Here is a 17,938-nt window from a genome sequence, read left to right as displayed (position 1 = left end):
TCATCTTGCTAACATGCGCCCTGAAGCTATCTTCCTAACTGTAATAAGCTTATTTCTAAGAAGAACTGGATAAAACTGTCAAATATACTTTCCAATTCCTTTATAATAGGTTTTCTGTTTCTGGGATTGTACAAACAGAATATGCAGCGAAAAGGTCCATATTTACTTTGAAAGTTCTACCATATCAGCTTGGTGGACCAGTTTCCTTTCTGCCAGTTGGGAAGGGAAGACTGTAGTCATCAACTCTTCAAGCAGAATGGTAGTATTGTATTTTCCAGCTTTCAGATACTGGAAGGAACCAAACATTCATAATTATATCACCTTGATATATTTTACACATATTTACAGATATATCTTACATATTTTAGTCTCACAAAGTACATCTTTTGTAGAATGGAAGTTTGAAAGCATTCAGCCCGGTCCCCGTTCACTGAGTTCCTCTTCTGGACTTAGCCAGTTTTAAGAGCAGAGGGTTTTTTTCAAAATCCAGTTTTGAGTTGCACAAAAATGAAATTCTCTTTCAACATTGTATTTTTCCGAAGAATAAAACCTTGGCTCAGTGACAACATTTGCCAAAATTTTATTCTGAAAATCCCACTCTTAGCACCTGTCAATATTTAATATTCACTATCTGATGCTTGATGCAAAATTAGTTTTGTACTAATTATAGCTATTACCTGACCATAATTAATACATCTATTTGATTTAGCACTTGGTAAGTGCTTGGTAAGAGCCTAATGTTTTCATGAGATAGTCTAAACTACTATGGCTAATTCGCTGCCAGGTGACTCTGGGTGGCTTACAACATCAAGATAAAACCATAAATATATATATAAAAATGTATAAAATCACAATAAAATTGTAGTAAAAATAGAAATTGTTGTAACATTGTAAATGTAATGTTATAATGTTGTAAAAGTACCTGCCAGGAGAACTGCTTTCATACACATCAGAAACACTGAGACTCTTATCTTAATCAAGGCCACTTTTATTACCCCAAAAAATTCCATTCAATAGTGAAAGTCAAGGCTAAAAAATATGCCAACCTACAAATCCAAAATCTGAAAATGCTGCCTAATTTAATATTCTTCAGGTGCATTGGAATGACAGAACTGGTTTATCATCTCCTTTTTCGTGCCTACATAAAGAAAAGCACCTAGCAGTTGGAAGCAAACAAGAGAAAATTGTCCCTCTTACCTCTTGCAGGCTTTGCTTGCAAAGTGGACAGTTGGGTCGGTGGTCTAAGCAACGCTCCATACACTCTTTGCAGAAGGTGTGGCCACAGGGTGTGGTGACAGGTTCATACAACATACTGAGGAGAAAAAGACTATCTTTTATTGGGCACTGACATGTTTATTATTAGCGAGCCACCTAAGTATGGGATTGATGGCCTGTCTATTAGGTGGTTGGAAAGAATTCAAGAGATGTCATCAACCAACGTTCTGCCTCAAACTGAAGTAAGGTAACAATGGGATGTCACAGAGTTTGGCTGTGGGCCCTGTACTCTTGCACATTTTCATTCATGACCTGGATGGAAACAATGCTTATTACATTTATAGGCTATCCAAATCAGGATGGGAATGTCAATACCCAACAAGAAAGCAGTACATTTCTGAACAATCTTAGAAAGTTAGAGAAATGAATGGAAAATGGCAGCATAACAATTAACAGAGGCAAGGGTTGAGTTTTTCACTTAGATCTCAAATGCATAGGTGTACCATGGGTTATTACCTAGCTTGGTAATGATACTTGCAAAATGATGGTGAAGGTAAAGGTAAAGGTTCCCCTCATATATACAGTATGTGCTAGTCATTCCCGACTCTAGGGGGCAGTGCTCATCTCTGTTTCAAAGCTGAAGAGCCAGCGCTGTCCGAAGACATCTCTATGGTCATGTGGCGAAGATGCACGGAATGCTGTTACTTTCCCACCAAAGGTGGTTCCTTTTTTTCTACTTGCATTTTTAAGTGCTTTCGAACTGCTAGGTTGGCAGAAGCTGGAACAAGTAATGGGAGCTCACCCTGTTACCCGGTGCTAGGGATTCAAACCGCCGAACCGTCAATCTTTCTGATCGACAAGCCAAGTATCTTAGCCACTGAGCAACCGCGGCCCTCAAATATTATGACTACAAGCTACATATGAATTAGTACTTTGACTGAGGGGTAAAACAGGAAGCTTCGGTTCAAAATGACAGAAGATCCCTGCTCTGATCAGAGTCCATTTCAAAGGCAGTCTCCAATTCATGGCACCTGATTTAAGATAAAATGAAAACAATTCAGAGAAGATCAATAAGGAGGATCCAGCATGTAGTAACTAAGTTCTAGGAAAAGAAAGTGAGGAACCTGAACATACTTAGTTTGAAAGAAAATTATGACCAGAGGAAAATATTATCGTATGTCTCGGCAACCTTCAGAAGAATGATTTGTATTCCACTATCCCAGAGAACAGAAGATGGAATAATTAGATAAATGGCAGGAAGAAATATTCTGGTTGAATACTATATTAAGAGTAAAACCAATAGCAAGATAATGGGCCCCTTTTTGCAGGACAGTCATAGATGCTTTTTATTTGTATTTTTGAATATTCATGAGATTGACTTAATAGTATTGATTTCTTATCCTTTTCTTATCCTTTTCAGGCCACAGAGCCTGTTAGTTGAAATTATTGTGTTGTTATTATTCCTGGAATCCCATATCCAGAGGCAAAGATCTAGCAATAAAGTGACTGCATTTGAGTGAACTTTGTTCTCATGGAATCCCATCAAATTATTGCTGAGCCCAAGTATTTTGCAGAAGAGAGTTTTAAAACCCCAGTCCGTATAGTCCATTCCAATTGCATCATAACTCAGTAATATAAAGGGAAATATGCTGCATTCTTGGGAAACATATGATTGTATAACATAATAATCAGTTCACAGGATCAGAAGAAAAATATTACAAAGGTGGACAGCTTTCTAAACAGCCACCAGCAAGTTCCTGTGTTAACTTGAGATAAATGCCCTGTTCCTAATTCACAACAGAGAACTTGGAAAGAAATTGAAAAAGTCTCCACCACAATGTAAAGTAAGATAAATCGGCTCTAAAGTGAAAAGTGTTGAGTGCTCTAAATCTTTTCTTTCAATACATCCTGTTAAAGACTTTGTGAATCTTTCTTGAAGATTTACTTTTAACTGAATCAGCTGCCAAGAATCTAACACTAAGATTCCTAAGACACCTTGGGTTATAACTACTTGTTCAACAGCCATTCAAAGTTATAATGGTGCTGAACAAGGGGGACTTACAACCACTCCACAAAATTGTGGCTGTTGCAGGCCTGGTTCACAATTATGATATTGTCAGACCTGGAAACCATCTTTTACATTGGGCCTTTAGACCTGCCACATTTTCTACTGTGGGAAAATGGAAGGGAGGATTATATGGAGTATGAGAGATATATAGTCAAAATAACATTCTTTTCTAAGAGAGTCAAGGACACCTTGCCCTACAGCTGCGATGATGTAACTGGGAGGCACCTCCAGTTTTGGATGGTGCCTGATTGGATCATGTGATGGACATGTGAGTGCTGGGCAGGGACTTGAACTTTCACTTGGATGGGGAAAACCTGGAAACATTCAGATTTGGGTTTTCCCAGATGTGCCAGTATGATGTCTCTAATAAAATGGAACTTTGAGGAACTTCAAGCCTCGGAGTCTTATTTTGTGGGGGTGTTATTTGGAACCCTGACAGATATTGCAGTGAGCCGTGATCATGTGATTGCAATTTAAAATCTAACATTAAAATACTACAATACTTATATGAAGAGAAACATTATTCTATAATTTCTCAATTTTTTTTTTCCAATATCAGCCCCCAAATTGGTCCACTCCAATTCCATCACACTGGACCATTGTATGATATAGCCAGTGTTTCTATTTTCCACATAAAATATATATATTCTGCAAAAGAGATCGGATTCTATTAAGGTTAACTGCCAAAGGGCCCTCCTTTCTTCCTTTCTTTGAAATATCCATCTTCAAATGAAACAAATTTCAGTTCATTACAAAGTAGTATCACTCTGCAAAAAGTATTACACTGGCACACTGAAACTGGATAACAATTTCAGGGGTCAAAGATGTCCTCTATTAAGTTTTGCCCGGACTTATTTTTCAGGCACTCCATCTCTTTATTGTATTGAATACTGTCATGACATTCTAACCCAGTTGTAATTTTTGTTCATAGCCTTTCCACAGTAAATGTTCAGGCACTGAGGTCTACATCGCCGTTGAATATCTTATAGTCCCTCCTCTGCATTTCAGACCAGGCAGCATTTCTTTGCCCCTTGCCTCAAGGTTTTTCTCACCACTGAGGAGAGGATTTAAATGGCAAGAACTACATCAAAGCAGAGATGGGGGTTTTGCAAGCAAGTTCATTTTGTCTTCTAGCAAACATTCATGATATGAGATCCCTAATCTTCATGGTTGGGCTAAACTTATATAAAGCATGCCTCAATGTTTAACTCTTTAGATTGTTAAAATTATTATTTTAAATTCTAATGCTAAGCTGTACTTCTAACAAAAACTTTGGTGTGTAATCATCACTATTTTCTCCTTTTTTTAAAACAGTCAAAAAAGATGTTCTGATATCATACCTTGCAGAAGTATACAGAGTGTCTCATTTCTGACTGTTAAAAACCTGAGCATGCTTTTTTGCACATCATTAGCAAGCAGTCCTATAATATATACAGGTTTTTAGTACATGTAAGAATATACAGATTATGAATATATAATTTTTCTATTCACAAAAAAAATATAATTTTGAACAGTACTTTGAATAGATGTACGGTGTTTTTTGCAGTATAAGATGCACCTTTTTCCCCTCCAAAAAGAGGCTAAAAATCTGGGTGCGTCTTATACACTGAATACAGAATGTTTTGCCTCCCGAAACTCCACCCCTTCACCAAAATGGCTGTGCATAGCTTTTAGAAGGCTTTCAGAGCTTCTGGGGGCTATGAAATGAGCAAAAAACTGCCCGTTTCCTCTCCCCCCGTCCCCAGCAGCACTCTATAAGCTTCCTAAAGGCTATCCATGCCCTTTTCTTTTTTTTTGACAAAAACAGGCCCGTTTTCAGAAAAAAAGGGTCATTTTTTGCTCATTTTGGGGGGGGCGCCCCCCAGGAGCACTCTACAAGCCTCCTAAGGGCTATTCATGCCCCCCCTTTTTTTGAAAAAAACGGGCCCATTTTCACGAAAAACGGGCCATTTTGGGGAGGTTTGCAGAGTGCAAAAACGTTTTTAAAAAATTTTCCTCTTCAAAACCTTGCTGCATCTTATATTCTGGTGCATCTTATACTCTGAAAAATATGGTATTTAAAATACCAAGAGGAAGTGCAAACATGTTTCAAAACCTTTTCTTTACTCTTAAACAAATAAGGCGGAAGTTGATCCCCATGGCTTTTTCAGAAGTCCATTGGCTAGAACATGGGTGTTAAACTTGTGGCGTCACATTGCCATCACTTGACATATCATGTTTTTTCCCTTCGTAGAACTGGGGTGGGTGTGACCCGTGCATGGCTACCAATTTGACACTCCCTGGACTAGAACGATAAGAAGATACCTCATGCTCAATTTGCATAGTATTTCAAAACCCCTTCCCCAGCAGCTCTTAACAGAATAGCAGAGTTGGAAGAAACCTTGGAGGTCTTCTCGTCCAACTCCCTGCTCAAGCAGGAAACCCTATTCCATTTCAGACAAATTGTTGTCCAATCTCTTCTTAAAAACTTCCAGTGTTGGAGCATTCACAACTTCTGGAGGCAAGTTTCTCCACTGATTAATTGTTGTAACTGTCAAGAAACTTCTCCTAAGTTCTAGGGTGCTTTTCTCCTTGATTGTTCCTAGGCAGCTAATTAACTGACCGTATACAAAGGGAACATTCCAGGTCTGACGTAGTCAAGAAGCCTATGAAGTCTGGACAATAGTCTGTCATAGATTTTGTATCTGTTGATCTAGTTCCTGAAGTCTCTGGTGAGGCCTCCTCTTCCTCCAAATCTGGTTCACAAAAGGAAAGTCAGATTATGAACATTACACACCAACCACCTTCTCACTGAACCCCACTAGTCATTTTTATCACTTGTTTTAGGGGCTGGGGAGTTTGTCAAAGAACTGGGTAGACCAAGTCACATATTTGCAAGAAGCTACTTTGTAGGGTACACCTCCCCCTTAAGACCAAGGATCTATTATGGTGTCATGCCAAGGGTAATTGGTTTCACATGAACACTGGCCACTTATATCTATTTGGGGCTCTATTCATAAAGCCCAGACATGTTACTTTAAGTATATAATCCCTTTCAGAGATTAAAGAAAGAAGAATCTTTCAGCCACTGCCTTCATCTTTTATATGCACTCCTGTCTCCCAGTAAAATCCAAAAAAAATTCCAATTAGACTGTAAATCAAAACTGGAAATAATTGTCCAACAACAAAAGAAATCAAACCATTAAACCCTATTTGGGATACCACTTTGTGCAGGTTCAGATGGATATTATTATATTTATCTCCAGTTGGGTCCCCACACCACTAGAAAGATCCAGTATATACAGAAGCAGGACTCTTCTGTAAATCATGCTGGACTGAGTGTGATGTAGCTAATTTTAACATTAACCTGGGCTGCCCTTCTCTACCCTATCATTTGATCCGCAATAAAACAGTGCAATCTAATCAGGGCCCTATTGATATACAACATGCATGATTCCTTGGGACTTGTGATGGAATTTGGTCTTGAGAACAGTCACATGATTCTAGGGTTTGGGGAACATGCTCAAAGTGTCTACTTAAGGTGATCCTGGTGGGTTGTGTGATCAAATGACAGAGCAAGGTTTTCAAGCACATGGGCAAAATATTTTATCATAATTAGGGCATCAATGATTTCTCCTAGGCAGAGACAAGAAACTTATTTTTAAAAAACATGGACTTGTAAACATTTATTGATATACTCACCTTCTTTATTTGCAGAAAGATCTGATCTGAACTTCTTCCTCTTCCATTGAGTCATGGGAAGTGCTGCCTGGCTATGATCAGCCATAGTTTCTTCCAGCCAATTTTCTTTTTGTGTCTTCATGTCCCATTTAATAAAGGAAAGTAAGATGTTAAATATCAAATCAGGGGTCACAAGCATAGATAGGAAAACAAAAATACAACACTACATATAGTATTCCCAAGCTTTATTTTACTCATGCACAGATATTATTTCTTGATACAGTTACATAATATGACACCTTCTCTAGATACTGTTTTCTGTTTCGAACGAAGCATGACCATACCTAAGAAGGAAATGGTATAAAACCTGAATCAAATGTCTTACACTAGAAATTCTCAGATATCTACTGGTCCACATACTCTACCCAAACATAAAGTAGCTTTAATCACTCCACAAGATCAATGGAGTCATAAAGAGTACATGACAGAAACATCTGTCAAATGGACAATTTGGGCCTGATGTGCTAGCTGAACGTGAAGTTCCTAAACTTTCTAAAGTTCAGTTTTATTTACAACTGGAAAATTGTACAAAACTAGATAAATAACTTACATGTCATTTGGATTAAGAAGTTGCAGTATATGTTTTATCAAACCACCAATGGTTAAAACTTTAATAATTTAGAACATAGGCTTGCAGGTTTTGAGCCTTCTCTACATTATAATCATTTTGATTTAAAATTCAGCGGATTGTAAATTGTGGTCTGAGAAATAAGGGCAAAATGTGATATGAATGTGATATTGAATGACAGCCTGAAAACCTATCAAAATATGAAGAACTAGGATCTGATGCTGTTGCCTATTTGAATGTTCTAATCTCCATTAACTTTATTTTTAAATTGTGTTGTTCCTTTGTTATTGCGGTATTGTTTTTTTCTACATTTTAATTATTTCCTGATTTACGTTCGCTTTGCTTTTTGTACTATAATGCATGATGGTATTTAATGTTTATTTTTAATTCTTGTATTTTTTATTATTATTAATTAAAAGCAGAACTTCTTTAAGTGGAAAAACTAGAGGTGAGTGGACAGTCTTGATGTAGTTGGACACAGGAAAGGGTCCACGTGGAAATTCCTTCACCAATGTCTCTTATACATATTTTTGTATATATTTTTACATATTTTTGTTACACCACCTCTAAACTTGGAACTGGTAAGGCATCATCCCATAAGATTTACCGGTAGGGTTCCGCCTTCAAAACTCTCAAGAAAAGTCAACTGTTCCCTTGAATTACAACCTTCCAAATTTTGACTGCCGTTGTTCTTCAACTCCATAACAGTACCAGGAGTAGAGGAAGCATCATTCGTGAGAATCTGCAACAGAAAGATTTTACATTAATTCATTTTGAAAGAGAACACAGTCCCAAAGGTGGCTTTTTGAAGAGGCACCTGGACTTTCTGTTTTTTCTTTAAAGACATTTCGCTTCTCATCCAAGAAGCTTCTTCAGCTCTTAGAAGCTTCTTGGATGAGAAGCAAAACGGCTTCAAAGAAAAACCAGAAAGTCCAGGTGCCTCTTCAAAAACCACCTTTGGGACAACTGGATGATTGAGAATCTCCATAGACAGAAGCTTCACAGTAGAATCTGACAGAATTCTAAGAAGCCTGCAAGGCTCATGTCTCTCAGATGGTTAAATATGGAGCTAGTCAGATACAGGCTTCACTGTCTTCATGCTATACTTGACAATACATCATGTCAGTACATGTACAGTACAAATAAGACAGTTGTTCAGACCGAGACACTGCATTACATAGAGAAATGACTTCTCATAAATCTTACCAATACAGAAGCAACCTGCCTAACAATATATTTATTAGAGGTGAGCAAACACCTATATTCTAAGGCCAAAATGTGATTCAGACCACAGCAAACATGCCCCACACCTATCAGGAATGTTGTAAACCTTTGCCCAGCATCACATAAAAATGACAAACTGTGTGCAACCATAGACACATCAAATCATATTTTGCCATTTAAATCTTAATTTCTATGTAGCTTAACAATTCTGTATCCTTAACAATTCTTTAAAAAAACAAATACTTTTCTTTCAAAAAAGCCCAGAGTGATATCCAATTGGAGAAGTATGAATAGATACAATTTCATCAATTCTAAAAGTAAACTGCTACATCCTTCTATGCAAACTAATTATGCTTCCAACATTTAATCACAAGGTACTTACAGTCCAGTGGTGGGTTCTGGATCCCATTCCAACCGGTACGGTTGGAACGGGCCCGGCGGCGTCCACATGGATGCACGCAGTATGCACATGCGTCTTAGCAAGCCTCCGCAATGCTCCAGCTGCTCAGCGGAGCGTCATGCAGGCACTGTATGCGCCAAAGACTTAAAAGACCAGTAAGGAGCTTCGGCGGGTAGGTGGGCCCTCTGGAGCACCGTACCGGAACGGTATCCGGTGCTCCAGGCAGGCTCCGGTATGCCCCTACCGGGGCGTACCACCTGCAATCCACCACTATAACAGTCATAATAGTGCACTTACCTTTTCTATTTCATATTCAGCAGCATGAAAACCGGAATCCAGTGTAAGGCAATGTTGAAATTGCAGCAGGGCCTCTGGTTGGTTCCCTAAGTCCAAGAGCACTTTCCCTTTTCTAAAAAAGCCCTGAAAAGAAACATGAAACACATTTCAGCTGCCTTCCTGAACTGTCACAACATTCTGTAGCAGCTGCAGATTGCTTTGCATAATGCCAATGACAGCAGGTTTACTCAATCAGTCAATCAAGTATATATTCCTAAGTGTAGCAGGTGTGTCAAACTGGTGGCGCACGGGCCGGATGCATCACAGAGGCCACGCCCACCCCGGCTCCACAAATGCAAAAAATGTCGAGATACATCATGTGACGTGATCAAGTTTGATACCTGTGGTGTAGACTCTTGATGAACAGGCAAGCTACTACTTAAATCCTCCTCCCCATGATCGGCAGAACCAAAGAATCACCCAGCTATTAGGGTGGGCTAGTAGCTATAGTTAGGCTATTTCCTGTAGCCTAACTTCTCATTTTTCAACAGAGCAACAGTGAAATACTGTATTTTTCAGAGTATAAGACGCACCAAGGTTTCGAAGAGGCATTTTTTAAAAAAACAAAAGTTTTTGCACTCTGCAAATCTCCCCAAAACAGGCCCGTTTTTTCCCCCAAAAAAGGCGTGACTAGCCTTTAGGGGGCTTGTAGAGTGCTCCTGGGAGGTGCCCCCCCATAAAATGAGCAAAAAACACTCCACTGTTTGTGAAAACGGGCCCGTTTTTTGTAAAAAAAAAAAAAATTCATGCATAGCCTTTAGGAGGCTTATAGAGTGAGTGGTCTTGGGGGCTGGGGTGACAAAATTGAGCAAAAAACGGCCTGTTTTTCATTCATTTCTGCCTTCCCCAGCCCCCAAGAGCTCTCTGAAAGCCTTCTGCAGGCTCTGCACGGCCATTTTTGCAAAGGGGGCGGGGTTTTGGGAGGCAAAAAATGTTGTATTTAGTGTATAAGATGCACCCAGATTTTCAGCCTCTTTTTTGAGGGAAAAAGGTGTGTCTTATACTCCAAAAAATACGGTATGTTGCTGGAGCAATGAAATGGCAATTAGGATAGGGATCATTTTCCGCATCAACTTCCTCAATCCCTGTGAAGCAAGAAAAATAAGAGCAGGAAAACAGTGATGTCACTTGGAAAATCTATGAGACAAACGGTAAAGTTTTTTACCATTTACCACCATTTCTGAGAATGGATGCTATATGGAGTTAATGCACCCCCAGGTGCAAAAAAAGTACATCCAAAGTGTAGACTCTTAATTCATCTAGCTCAGAACTATCTATACCAAAGAATGTGTAATGACCAATGTGTTGGTTTATATACTAGCTGATAACCCAGCATTGCTCAGGTATTTATTTATCCTAATGCTCTATTAGAAAGGAAAAGTCTTGAATTTGGCAACAATTAAATTAGTTACAAATGTTTTCCATGTGCTCCCAGAAGCATCAAGGAAAGTGAGAGCACCCTTGTGGAGTACTGTGAAGCCATTACCATGGTAACTCCACTGAGCTGTATAGTAGAAACCATTTTATGGCAGTACAGTAGAAGCTATTTCAAGGCACAACAGGCTGTATCTTAACAGAACACACATCCCGAGGGGTATTAAGGGTGTCTTACCCCCACAGTATTTCTAGACAGTAAGTCATCTATGTACCAAGTTCAGTTGAAATTGCTCGAGGGGTTCCAGAGTTATGCTGGAACATACACACATACACACACAGCCATTTAGATATATATAGTTATCAATATATAAACAAACATACGCACTCCCATACCAGAGAGAGTTTCACTGAACATCTTTATTTGGATTACACAGATATTAAGAATGCTGGTTAGATATATTAGAATAGAACTGAGGGGACCCAAGAAAATATTCTTTAAGGAGGTTACTATGACTCAAAGGAAACTTTATTTTTAGTTTCAACAAGTGGCAGCACCTGATCAACCTACTCTGAGCACAGAACTTGGGGTCTTAAAAAATCTACTGTAAAACAGGATGAAGGGGAAGAGCATATTCATGAGGGAAGTATGAAATAGTTTCAATTAGTGCAACAATATAACTTCCCCACTTCTTTAAAATGTGCAATTAGTGCAACAATACAACTTCCCCACTTCTTTAATATGAAGAAAATAAAGGGCTAAAACAAAAGAAAACTATCTGAAAATGCAAATAAAATTGGCTTCATTGTGATCATCCCCCCCACCCCCAAAAAAGCAGTGCTTTTTGATTGTTGTAAAAAAAATGGTTAGCAACTATCATATTTGTGCATGTACCTTCAGAAAGGGTTAAAGTAATTATTTGGGAATACACAAATATCGAAAGACAGAAAAGAAGTTTTAAGAAATTAGGAGAACATATGAGACCAAGTTTGAACATACGGCCAATTGAAGAATGTTAAGTGCTCCAAAATAGCATTTTCAAATTACTAACCATGATGATGCCAAACATTAATCATGCATACATTAATCTACAATGCAAGCTCTCCCTTTTAAAGCTGCATTGTAATATCCCTCCAGACAAAATATGCAAGGGGAAGAATTTGGCCTTTTAAAAATATACAATCAAAATATACAACCAAACATACAGAAGTTAAAATAACAGAGTTACATAGCATCCAGTAAAAACCTATTCATACTTGCACTAATTATACCAGGGGAAGCAATCAGGTCCACAAATCTGAAACTATTATAGCAGTGGTATAAAGTTGGACTACAATTCTAGAACTATCTTAATCATTTAATAGATAGCACACAGTCATCATCTGAAGTTGGACTGAATAGTTTGTAATTAAGATGAAAGATTATCTCTGCTAAACATGGTAGATAAGATATTTCAGAAGTACGTGGGCTATTATCTCAGTTTCAAAGTCTATCTAAATACACAGATGGTCTTGGTAAGGAATACTATTATATTTACCCACAAGTGTCATTGTAGGGAGAGCATCTATACAATACATGCCAAAGTAAAAGGCCCTCCTGTGAGATGGAATTAATTAATGATATAGATATTGGGGAACTGCAAAGGGGGGGGGATTGTCAGCAGAGATGAGAAGTGTTGGTTCGATCTCTATGTAAATCAAGATTTAAAATTCTCTGATTGAGCTCTCCAGGCTATATTCAAGCCTAGCATAGATACAGACTGAGGGATAAGCCGCAATAAATCAGTCATCCAGTATTTGTTTCTTCAAAGTAAACTGGCATCTGTCAGAACTGGTTGGGCTAGAGATTTGCTTCCCCAATCATTATGTCACCATACAGATCTTATCACTCCCCGTACACATACAGAGTGGGAATTTTCTGCATAGCTCACTAGGCCTTGTCTTTTAGAATATTATGCTGATTGGATGTGAAAACTCCAATCTCCAATTCTTTCAAATTTATCCAAATAGTAAAAACCTCTATTGTCTAATTTTTCTAGAAAAATTTATTGTCAGGGAACATGATATGGACAAACGTAGGGAAATTTTTACAAAGCAGTCCTGTAAAATTCACTAAGACCTCCCTGATTTTCTGCTATCCAATTTCAAACATTCAATATTTCCTAGAAATTCTCCAGACTGCAAATTTAGCCTATAGTTGGGCATTGATTGGAACATTGGTACATTTATCTTTGACTACAAGAGAAAGTTCAGAGAAAGTTTGTGAACCTTCCAGAAGTAATTCAAGTTTTTCTTTTGGTGCATTTTACCAGGAGAATGTTTTTTTTTAATCAATCTATTAGAGCATATGAGTCAGCATTGGCTTGTACAGAACCAGGGAAAGCACTACCTTGTATTTAAATAAGCAACTATATGAAATAATATGTTCACTTTCTATGCTATTATTGCAACTGAGTTCAAATGCAGCCTTTTCCAGAAAAGCTATTTCATCTCACCACTTAAAAAAAAGTTGGGAAGAACACATGCTTGTTCTGGATCACAACACCCAGCTTTACACTCGACTCACTTCACATTCTTCTGGCTTCTGCTTGCATAGAATCTCCAAATCCTCCAGAGCCCCTTCATACTCCTGTAAAGCCACATAGAGCTCTGATCTGCATACCCTTAATGTAAGATCATCCGGAGCTATAGGAGGAAGCAGAACATTTCACTGTTGAAATAAGAAATAATAAAAACAAACATTGTACACTTATACACATCAAGGCACTATAAGAAAATCTTCAAGAAAGGGACTTACTGACTAGAATGAGCTGTGTTCGTTTCCAATAAGTTTAGCCAGATTTTTTTTAAAGTCACAAAGTGTACATTATTGACAAGAAGGATGGCCTCAAGTATTATCCATCAGTTAAAAGGGAAGATCAAATCATCCGAACGTAGCTTATTCTGATACTGTCAAAAAACGATTTTGTGCTTTAAGGAAAAGATCTATTGTTTTTTAGTTGAAAATATACAATGATACTTGCATCATTTGAGGATGGGGGGTGATAGGAGTGAATGGTAAGAGAGAACTCACTTCATCCACTGACTAGATTTCCAGAATTAAAAAGTTTTTCAATGGCAGAAAGTCCCCATCAAAGAAGTTTCCAATGCAGAGATATTAAGAGAATGAAGAATAAAGAATAGGAGACAATTCAGTCTGCTAGCTGTCACCTGTTAAGGATCTCATACTCTAGTAGTATTGTTTTTCTTTTTACAACCCTTTACAGGTAGTCCTCGACTTATGACCACAACTAAGTCCAAAATTTCTTGATTTTTTCCCCTATCTAGCAACATATAAAGGATATTAAAGTAAGACCCATTGGTGAGGAAAAGTAGAAAATCGCAGCTGACTAGATTTTAGCAAACTTTTATCATCACCTTAAACAAGAATTTAGTAGAGAAGATAAAGTTTAAATAATTAAACTTTCATTGATGATTGATGATTACCATACAAAATCTTTCTTATATTATCACTTTCTATATTTTCAATTAAAAGAATTGAAAAAAGCCTATATGTCAATCAATACAAAATGAGCAGGACTTACTCAGGATTAAAGTTTATCTATAGTTATAAATGGTAATAGGTAAAGTCTGGTTTTAGAATGTATTAGCACCCCATACCACAGTATTTCAGAATTTGGATAATAAAATGTTATAAACATTCTTAATCTAAAAAAAAAACATTTTCATGAATCAGTTGAAGTTAAAAAAAAAGTCTTTTTTAAAAAATGCTAAATACTAGATTAATTTGATAGCACATTTTCAACTCATCCGCTTTGGTGTTTATTAAAAAAAAGTATAGTATAAATGGTAAAAAGTTGAAATGCCAAAGCATTGTTTAATATTGCTCAATCTATTAGCTCTTTAACAGTCCATGTTATAAATTCACCTGGATTAAATTCAAGAGCCACTAAATTTGAGTTCTATCCCTATTAATTAAAGGAATCCTCCAATTGAAGTTAAAAAAAATATTCAGGGTAGATGAAAATATTCCAGTATAAACTCACTTGTTGATTGAAACATACTGACACTTGTGTCTGACTCATTGCAAAACAAGAGCTAGCATTTTATAACAGCACTATATATGAGAGGGGTGTGTCAGCTTCCACGCACAGCAAAGTCTGAAACAGTAAAGGAAGCTTGAGTCCTAATTACTCATTCCTAAATCCTAAGGTTTAAGTAGCATCAGCTTACCAGTTCCAAAGCTGATTTTAATGTAAGTTTTAAGATTAAAAATGAAATGAGATTATTAATTCTAGGTAATAACATCTTTTCCCTCCTAACAAAGACACTAAGTGTTTAATAAAAGTATGCTAAAAGAAATTTGGTATATTTATCATCATAATATCACCATAATAGGAAAGCAGCATCTGTTGAATGTCTGCCTCTTCAGTAAATGGTAAAGAAATAAAGACTCCATGCAGCATAAAATAACCATTTCAACACTGAAAAATAGTGCTCTGAAGGGTTAAGATTCCCACATAATTTAAGAAAGGTCACAACTGCTCATAGTTATTACTTCAGAAATTCTTTCAAACCCTTAAATTACCGAAATGACACTGAAATATTATAAAGATCTGCTCTATTTTATTCTTGCCCTCCATGAACAGTTGAAGATGGTCCCACAGCCTCCAAGGAGGTCAGCAAGCTACATAACTCAATTTTTTTAAAGGCCCCTAAGGAATAACTCCAAAACAACAGTCCTATCCTCACACACACTTTAGATTTACATTTAATTTTCTGATGTGACCATTACCACTTTGCAGCATTAGGTTTCACCTCTTGTGAACCAAATCTGCAACAGAAACGAACTACAAGCAGTAAGCCTTTTTTTTTAACTTAAAAGAGAAGGAAATCACAAGATCTACCAGCAAGGCACCAATAGGAAATACTGTAGACCCAAACATTTATATGACCATAAAATCACTAGCCTTTTAAGGAAAAGGAAAGCCATAGCTGAAGTTAGTGAAAAGGGTTACCAAGAATTGTCCCTCCCCTGCTTATACAACGCAGCCAGCGAGATGGTGGCAAGTTGTATAACCAGGGCAGCACCTGGCGGTCAGTCCCGCGCATATCACCCAGCCTCCCTTCCCCTTCGCCCCCGTCGTCGCAACCTCTGGATACCGCGCAAACCTTACCCAAGCCGATTCCCTTCTGAAGCGTCCTCAGCGCTTCCTGGAAGTCCCCGTTGCTCACCAGCTCCCGCAGGTCCCTTTTCAACCGGGCCACCTTGGCGGCCGTATCCAAGCCCTTTTCTAATAGGTTCCCGATTAGGACGTTCGAGCTGGGCGTCCGCGAGCCCAGGAGGCCGAGGTTCTCCCCGCAGAGGCAGCACTCGGAAGGCAAGGTTTCGCCCAGGCATCTCCTGCAGAAAGAATGGCCGCAGGAGACCGTCACCGGGTCCCAGAGAACCAGGCGACAGGAGGGACAGAGGAAAAGCTCCATGCTTCTGCTCTGCCAGAGGGGAGGGGGACGTGAACGAGGAGTCAGGAGGGCACCGGGCAAAGGTCGACGGCTTCCTAAGAGCAGCAAAGAAAAGCGGCCGAAAGAGCCACTGGGACACTTTGGCAAACCTTGAACTACATTCCCCTCCCTCCTATCCAACCAGCCAAGACGGAGCAAATCGCCGGCTCTTCAAGTCACAAACTTCTCTTGCAGTTCCCTTGGAGGAATTCTTCAATTTCTAAAGGAAAAGAGCTGCTTTCTCTCTCACCAGGGCTTCTTTGCCATGCAAAATCGACCGCTACATCTTTTTTTAAAGACCCCGGTGCCCTCTCCGCCTGAGCATCTAAGCGCACTCTGGTTTCCCCCAAGGCTTATTAACTCTTGAAACTCAACGGGGCCCTTGCGACAATCACTCAGTCAATGGGCAGCCGCTGGAGAAGACTTGATCCCCGAGGGTGGTGGGTCCCTTCCTGCCGCCCGAGGCGATCACTCAGCCTGGGCAGGAGGAGACGGCATCGTTTTTCTAGTTAGCGACTAGGAGGCGGGGCGGAGGGGGAGGGGAAGGTGTCTCGGCGTGGGACGAATAAAAGGAGGAAGAGGAGGCCCCCCAAACCAGTAACTTTTCCGCCTCCGCGCAGTATCGTCTTATTTACGCCGGCTCGGTCTTCAGCTACCGGATTGCTCTGATGACCTTCTACATACAGACAAGCACACACACGCGCGTAAATTATCCCCGCCACCACCACCCGCCGGAATATTACATAAAATCGGGAGCAGCCCCGGGTGATGGCGTCGGAGAGCCAGCCGATTGGCTGCCAGCTTCGGCCGGCCCCCACTGCGAAATAGACGTAGCGAAGTGCGTTTCATAACCTCCGAGAGGGATGAAAGTTGGGAGTCGCGAACCGGTCGGCTAAAGAAAAGGGGAGGGGAGGGCAGGGGGGCGCGTTTTGCCTGCTGCTGCGTCCTGCCCTTAACGTCACAAACAAGTTGCTTTTCTAAAGAGAGGCGTGTAAGCGAGAACGTTCCGCTTCCCGCTGCATCGTTCTGAAATTAAAAGCATCTCGTGATTCTTCCCCTGACATTGCCTTGGTCATATTATTATTATTATTCGTTCCTTTGATGGAGCGATGACATCCGAGGAATGTACTTCAGTGCAAAACAGTATGCGACTGATATGCAAGTGTAGTTCATAAGAGTATAACAAGTACAAGTTGTACACTTGTTACCCCGATTACTGCCTAGATGTAAACACTATTGTAATTGTGAAGGCTTTCACTAAGCAGCCGGTTCCATTCGGTCTGCTCGTGGGGGGGGGGGGGGAACATGACTTTACTTTTAGTGTACCTTACAAGAATATTGTTCTCTAGGACAACAATCCTGCCTCCATTGCATAAAGTGTGAGCAGGGTCAGTAGTGGGCAGCAAACGTGCCATTTCCAATCAATGTCTGTGGAGAATCTCAGTCATCCAGGTCATGGTTGTCCCAAAGGTACTTTTTCAACAGGCAACTGGACTTTGTTTTCTCCTTGAAGATGTTTCGCTTTTCACCC

At 39.2% G+C, this 17,938-nt stretch overlaps 1 protein-coding gene across 2 annotated transcripts in view; it reads right to left on the bottom strand.

Annotated features, from left to right (window-relative positions):
• LOC106547425 (LON peptidase N-terminal domain and RING finger protein 1) overlaps positions 1-17,275 on the bottom strand; it is a 30,265-nt gene extending 12,990 nt beyond the window's left edge. The window contains exons 1-9 of one of the 2 annotated variants that reach the window (XM_087709422.1): positions 17,151-17,275; positions 16,083-16,309; positions 13,472-13,590; positions 9,493-9,615; positions 8,179-8,313; positions 6,965-7,079; positions 5,886-6,018; positions 1,198-1,312; positions 167-288 (exon numbers count right to left, since the gene is read on the bottom strand). In XM_087709422.1, coding sequence (XP_087565548.1) covers positions 167-288; positions 1,198-1,312; positions 5,886-6,018; positions 6,965-7,079; positions 8,179-8,313; positions 9,493-9,615; positions 13,472-13,590; positions 16,083-16,309; positions 17,151-17,152 — 1,091 coding nt within the window. In that variant the 5' untranslated portion in view covers positions 17,153-17,275. Of the gene's footprint in view, positions 1-166; positions 289-1,197; positions 1,313-5,885; positions 6,019-6,964; positions 7,080-8,178; positions 8,314-9,492; positions 9,616-13,471; positions 13,591-16,082; positions 17,130-17,150 lie in introns of those variants that run through there. The other variant, XM_014064600.2, reaches the window with a different exon arrangement.
• Between the last annotated feature and the right edge of the window lie 663 nt (positions 17,276-17,938).

The sequence above is a fragment of the Thamnophis sirtalis genome, unplaced genomic scaffold (genome assembly GCF_051295495.1).
Source record: "Thamnophis sirtalis isolate CommonGarterSnake01/CBP01778 unplaced genomic scaffold, rThaSir2_p1.2 scaffold_3, whole genome shotgun sequence".
NCBI lineage: Eukaryota > Metazoa > Chordata > Lepidosauria > Squamata > Natricidae > Thamnophis > Thamnophis sirtalis.
Note: the sequence above shows the minus strand (reverse complement) of the source record. Positions and strands in the feature narration are given on the sequence as shown.